Genomic DNA, 6,941 nt, shown 5'->3' on the forward strand with positions numbered 1-6,941 from the left:
AGTAATGGAGGTGACTCAAATAGAATTATCAAAAGGTTTATTAGGAATTGACAAATCTAAAGGTAAGTTCGGTTTTACCATAGAAAAGGATGGTGAGCATTGATGTTAAATGGGAACCTCCAATATTAAGTAGTGTAAACTAAATTTTGATGGTGCTGCGACATGGGAGAGTTTGTTGGTTGAGTGTGGAGGTATTTTGAGGAATGAAAGTGGAGATTGGATTAGTGGGTTTGTGAAGAAATTAGGTGAGTGCTCAAGATTTAATGCAAAATTATGGGGTGCTCTGTGAGGTGTGAGATTGGCAAAGGAGATGGGTATTGAAAATTTGATTATTGAAGGGGATTCTCAAGGATAAGCATATTAAAATAGGCTTGGGAAGGCGATGCAAATGATAGCAGACTACTTGTTCAAATGGTTTTGAATGAATGTAATTGGTTTAAGAAGATTCAGTTTAGACATGTTTATAGGGAAGGTAATAAGTGTGAAGATTGGCTAGCTAACTATAATTTTTAATTTTGATTATGATATTGTTAGGCTTTCTTTGTTGCCATCTGAGCTAAAAAGTATTATGTACAGTGATTTCTTTGGAGTTTCTTACCTAAAGGAAATTTTGATTAATGAATAAGTATAGATGTTGCCCTCATTCACAAAAAAAAGAAAGAAAGAAAGAAAAGAAAACAATGAATACTTTGACCTCCTTGTCCTTGGTTTTTTCCCTTATGCCCTATTTGGTATGGGAAAATAATTTTGATGGAAATGAGAGTAGAAATGAAAGTGAAAGTGGAAATGAAAATGAAGGTAGAAGTTAAGTTTAGATGTATGTTTGGTTTGCAGATGAAAGTGGGCTAAAAATTTTATCTAAAAATTATATTTATATTCTGAAATGACCAATATGCCCATCAATTTTTTTTTTAAAAAAAGGTCTCCATCTTCTTCACAAGTCTCAATCATCATTTCACTAACATGAACTCCATTGAAAATTATGGAATGCCCAACAAATATGAATTTCTAGCAAACAACAAATCCAAAACAACAATCAACTTCAACATTCATACTTAGAGTCATTGAAGAACATGAACTAGATTTTAGAAAAATAAAATGAAAAACATGAGATATAAATTTGGAAGTTCATGAGAATTTGAACCGGGAATCAATGGGAAATACAAATCTGTATTTTCTTATACAGTTGTTTCTCATAGAAATTGCACTAAAATCCAAAAATATAGATTTATGAAAAAATTTCAAACCTCTCCTCCTCATCGTCCATGCCTCAAAGAGAAGAAGAATCAACAAACAGAAATCGAAGAGAAGATTCAACTAGAAATTGAAAGAGTCATTGTCGTCCATCATTATCAATTTCATAGGGTTTCATCCTCATCCATTTGTTCATAGTTGAAGAAAAGATTCAACCCAACATCATTGTGGGTTCCATGGGCTTTCTTCTTTATCCATCTGCTGTCAAAGAGAAGATTCAACCCATCATCATCATTTATCATGGGTTTCATCCTTGCCAAAGTCATCGCTGTCCATCACCACCATTGAAGTCACTGCCCTCTAGTTCACAATCCCTTCCATCATCCCCCAATGTTGATAACAAGGAGAGATAGGGATAAGCAAAATAGTCAAAGTTGGAGCTTCCATAGAAGTAGAACTAAGTTCCATAAGGTTGGGTGTGGAACTCAATTCCATCAATTTTGATGGAAGCCAGGTCCGTAGGAAAGCTAGTTCAATCGTACCAAACAACGGCAAAGCCATCCCCCCAAAACTCACTCATCCCTTCACAACACTAGGGAGGAGAAGAAAATTTGACTATTAAAGCCCATGAACAAGAGAGAAAAAGAGAGTCGCAAGAGTAAGGGAGGAAGAAGATGTAGATGATATGAAGGGAGAAAAAGGTGACCACATGAGATAGTGAGAGAGAATTGAGATTTGGAAAATAATTTTTTATTTTTATCTATTACTCTCTTTCTCTTTAAAATATCGAATCTCACCTCCAATAAATTAATTAATTATTTTTAAATTAATATTATTTTTATATATTTATTCTTATTTAATATGATGTTTTACTTAAATGTAAATATAAACTAACATAATGCATCAATTATGATAGAGAATATAATATAAATTTTAAAAAAATTATCTAAACAAGGATAAAATTAAAATTTTATTATATTTTTAAATAAAATTAATAATTTAATCATCTTCTTAATTTCAGTAAGACAATTAAAAGCATTATATAATAAAAATTTAAAAAACTCATTAATTTTTTAAAAATTGGCCCCCCTCAACTTTTGAAACTAGTCTACCATTGGTACCAAATGTGTGAAATTTCACTTTTGCTCTCACTTTCACTCTCACTTTTCTGGCCTATCAAGTGAGCCATTAGTTCAGGTATAGTGTCATTAATTAATCATGTATTTTCTCTAATTCTACTTATAAATTATTTCTATTAATCTTATCAATATCAATGTAATAAAAATACAAAAAATAAAGATTAATAAAATTTCAAACATAACCCTCAAAAACTAAATAAACTACATAATATTATTTTTTATTTCTATCTTTTTTACTTTTTAAGAATGGTTTAGACATTTTATTTAAAACAGAACTTCACTATTAATTTTATAATTTATAAAATAAATTACTTTATCTTTTTAAAAAATGATTAATAAAGTAGATTGGAGTGAATATCCGGGAGTTTATTTCTTTTGGGGCCAACACTGTTCTCGGGACTTGACAGTTTGCACATATCGAAATGGAGAAAACTCGATGTTACGTTTCGTCCATTGGGAGAATGACAATCTCAAAGGACCCTACCAGCTTGAGCCCATACCCAAGTGTTTTAGCCGAAGCATAAAACCATGAGACGCGAGCGAGCCGGTGGAAAATATTACACTGATATAACTTGAAAATCAATTCAGAAGCTTCTAGTTGCAGAAACTTCACGCACTTGGATAATATTCTTAAAATCTTCCCCAGATGATATAATATTCTTATAACCTTATACTGATACTTTTTAAAATAGGATATAAGAATCATTTTTATTTATTTTATTCAAATTTAGGTATGCATAATAATTGCAAAGATTAATTAATAATACACCCTGTTTTGGATGGTGGAAGTGGGACGATTTTTTTTCTGATATAACTGATCTGATTGATGCTCTTTCGTCGAGTGGATGATGAGCCTAACGCACTCTGAAGTTGCATCATCATTCTGTAAGTAAGCCCGCCACAGGCTTCATCAATCTATCGGTACTTTGGTTTTTTTTTTTTTCCCAAAAAAAAGATTTTTTTTTCCCAAAAAAAAGAACAAAGCAAATTTGTCTATTATCATTTATCAATATCAGGGACACCCACATAAAATTAGAGAACAAGCGAAACATTAATAATGCATCATAAACACTCCCCAACCTCGCCTTGTTTCTTTCAAGAAAATTATTGACCATAATTATCTACCTGAAGAATGAACATGGACGGGGTTATTAAGCCTTCAATAAAAATATATAAACTCAAATCGACATCCACATGAGGCGTAAGTTGGAACCCAGTTGAACCACCTTGAATGCATGAAAACGCATATCCATAACACAGTTTCAGACCATCCTGCGCCTGGAAATTGCATAGGTTCCCCTTCTTGCAGACCCAACAAGGAAAACATACAATGGTGTGCCTCTATTTCCCATCAGTAATAATCAGCTTAATGTAAAAAAATCTCATATCAAATAAAACTTTAACTTGAGATTTTGAACTAAGATACAGTATTAGCTCCTTTATAAATGCATTTTTTTTATGATAGGAAAATTGTGTGAAGTGAAAGAACCTATAAATTAAACTCAAATATTTGTTTGCCTAAATACCTAATTGAGTGTAATACATACCAGTTAGACATGACGACAACCCCAACAAAAAAAAAAACAAAAAATTTGCTTCAACATCAACAGTTTTATGCATTATTACGACTGTCGATGAAGATAAGTTTTGGACTGTATAATCCCAATTCTGATAGGCAAGCAAGGATCGTTTCATTTCACTTCACCAATTGAATTTTGATGTATTAATTATTAATCCATCTTTTTCAGAAGGAAGATGAGACACGGCAGGGAAAGTAGTGTTGGCGGTCCCCATTCCGTCGCTTTTGCTAGCAAAGGATGTTGCCGACGCAGTATGTGTGGCTTTCCACTGTTTCCCTATTGTCCTTCAAAGGCCAATCACAAATTTTAGAGAGCAGTGGATTGGTTTGCTTTAAATTAATTTGGAAGCTTTCAACTTATGGCCTGCTTCATCACCCGAAAGCCCATCCCAATTGCCCAGAAGCCGAAAGTGCCACAACAAACATTGGAAAAGGTAAAAATGCACTGCTACAATTTTCCATTATATTACGCCGTTGGAATTTCACTGTCACGTACATTCAATTAGATTGTTCTTGTTCCGTTAGTTTTTCTTTTTTTTGGAACTCCACAATCCAAATAAAATATCAATCAAGATTTTGATCTATCATCCTGAGATCGACATTTACGAGGATATTTCATATCAACAATTGCCGAATTAACCAAAGTAAATGAATGAAAGCTAAAATTCATTTTTCCAGAGCAATAGGATAAGGTTAAAACACACACACACACACACAAGGCTCTAAGGTTATCGAACCTGCTATGCAGCGAGATGCACCCAACGAGCTACGCTTGGCACGCCTTGGTTAACAGCAAATGCCATGTAGTAACCTGGCGGAGCAACGACTGCGTTAGGTGGCGCTGTACACACAATCTTGTACGTTCCGTCACCGTCCGGCACGGCGGATGTAACGGCTAGTTTGACCAGCCGTTGACCATGAGAAAAAGAATGCGTGGCAAATGGTGCGCTTCCCAGGTTTACTTCCACTATTCCCACCACGGGCAATGAAACCGATATAAGCACCTCGAACTTTCCACCGTAGCGTACCGTCTCCGGTATCCTCTGCATTGCGGGTCGGATATTTGCCCTATCTGCTGATAAATACTCCGGCGAAAACGCTTCAATCCGCAACTCCGTCGGGAATTCAGCATCCAATTTGTAGAAATAGTGTGGATTACTTCCTGCAAGCAACACCCTCCCATCTGGTAATAAGTTTGCTGTTGAGTGGTACAATCGGGGTATTGTACCTGGGTTGAGGGTCATGAATCGCAACCCGATGGGTTGGTCGGGTCGATATAAAAGCGGATATAAACACGGGTCTGAGGCCATCTCAAACCCCTGCGTCCCCGATTGCGCTCCGTTGATGATCAACACGTCGCCAGTGGGAAGCATCACCATGTCTCCCATGATCCGACCCATCGGCATATCCTCCATTTGCCAAACCGGATTTGGATCCGTGGCGACAATCCGGCCGCAGCTGCCGTGCGCTGGGGTATCGATGCTCTTTTGGAGAAACGCACCGTACTCGGCTCCGCCGCAGATGACAATTTCCGCCGTGGAGTAGTCCCCGCGAAGGGCCAGCATTGCCGACGATCCGGCCGACGGGTAGTTCCTTGGGCCTCCATCCAACGGCGGAAAATTTTTCAGAATTTTGTTGCTGTGATAATCGTATAACACGGATTTCGTGTTGGCGAAGATGAAGAGATGACCGTTGGGGAGGAGGTGCACATAAGGGTACAAGTTGTCCATCTGGGTGTCCTCTACGTCAGCAAGAAATGGGAACGAAACGGCGCCATTCCTCGGCGGGTAATATTCCACCGTGTGAGCTCCTCTCCCTCCGACGATAATTACTGAACCGTCCGGTAATATCTGGTTGGTGGCATACCACCTTCCTTCTGCTAATTCGACGTCGTTCAGCTCGACCCAGTCACACGACCCGTTCGGTTCGCACGGTTCGAACTTTCGTATCTTCTTTAACCCGTCCATATCCCCACCCGTTTGCAAGAGGGTACCATCAGGTAGGAACTGACCCGACGAGCACCAAGTATCAGTGAGTATCATGAGTGGTCGGATTTGGTTGGTTTGCAAGTCTAATTGAACAGAGTGAGCGTAGCAATCGCGTTTCAGAATGGGGTCGTTTTTGTCGAAGCGGCAGCGACCTTTGATGAGCATTTTTCTAGAAGGTCCGATGTTGGTCCGGTCGAGCAGGACGACGGTATTGAAGCGGGTGACGGCGGTGTGCATGGAGGCGATGCCGGCGTTGGGGACCAGCACCTCCCAAGTGCCGGGAAGCTGAGCACGAGCGTGTACAATTAAAGAAAGAAGAAAGAAGAAAAGCGATAAGGAATCCATGTGTGAGAGAGAGAGAGAGAGAGGGGTGAGGAAGTGAGGTGATTCAGACGAAGCTTCTATATAAGGAAAACGACGAGGTGTGGTGATTGAATGAGAAGATGAAGATCGAATCAATGTGGGCCGTTGGATGTGGACAGTTGAAGGGTAACGGACAGGAGACTAAGCAAACTGTAGTACAGGGAAGGGCAGAGGAAGATGGGTGACGTCAGAATGAGAAGAGGGAATAAAACGTGGAAGATTTGGACACATAGGATGCGAGTGGCATGTGATGCATACCACGTGGCAAGATGCTTTGTATGCATTCGGTTTAACTGGCAAGTAAAAATTGGACGTTTAATTTCCTTATTTAAAAAATTATTAATATAAAAAAATCAAATATCTTAAATTATTTGGAAAAAAATATTAAATTATATAAATTTATTTATTTAATTTTTTTTCATATTTTTAACTGGAAATCATTTTCTTGTAATTAATATAAAAAAATTAAACGAACACATCATCATCATCATCATCATCATTTTGATGAACCTCCTAATCCTTTAATTAGATCTGAACTTTAATGATTATATTATTCTTTTAGTTTTGATAGTCCTCCCGTTCTTATATATAAAACAAAAATTATATCATATAATTTAAAAAATTTGATTAATTATAATAATTATGTTTTAAAATAAAGAAATTAAACTAAAATGCCTT

The 6,941-nt window shown here is 37.1% G+C and overlaps 1 protein-coding gene across 1 annotated transcript; it reads right to left on the reverse strand.

The window, feature by feature from the left end:
- Positions 1 to 4,337: 4,337 nt before the first annotated feature.
- On the reverse strand, positions 4,338 to 6,263 carry LOC129287828 (aldehyde oxidase GLOX). Its single transcript, XM_054924076.1, has one exon. The coding sequence runs from the start codon at positions 6,243 to 6,245 to the stop codon at positions 4,653 to 4,655; it is 1,593 nt and encodes a 530-aa protein (XP_054780051.1). The 5' UTR covers positions 6,246 to 6,263; the 3' UTR covers positions 4,338 to 4,652.
- Between the last annotated feature and the right edge of the window lie 678 nt (positions 6,264 to 6,941).

This window comes from Prosopis cineraria, unplaced genomic scaffold (assembly GCF_029017545.1).
Source record: "Prosopis cineraria cultivar Desert tree isolate PC_DT_omini unplaced genomic scaffold, ASM2901754v1 PC12, whole genome shotgun sequence".
NCBI classification, from domain to species: Eukaryota; Viridiplantae; Streptophyta; class Magnoliopsida; order Fabales; family Fabaceae; genus Prosopis; species Prosopis cineraria.

Bases quoted from the DNA above. Each gene is read 5' to 3' on its own strand.
- LOC129287828 (XM_054924076.1), bottom strand. From the start codon at position 6,245: ATGGATTCCTTATCGCTTTTCTTCTTTCTTCTTTCTTTAATTGTACAC.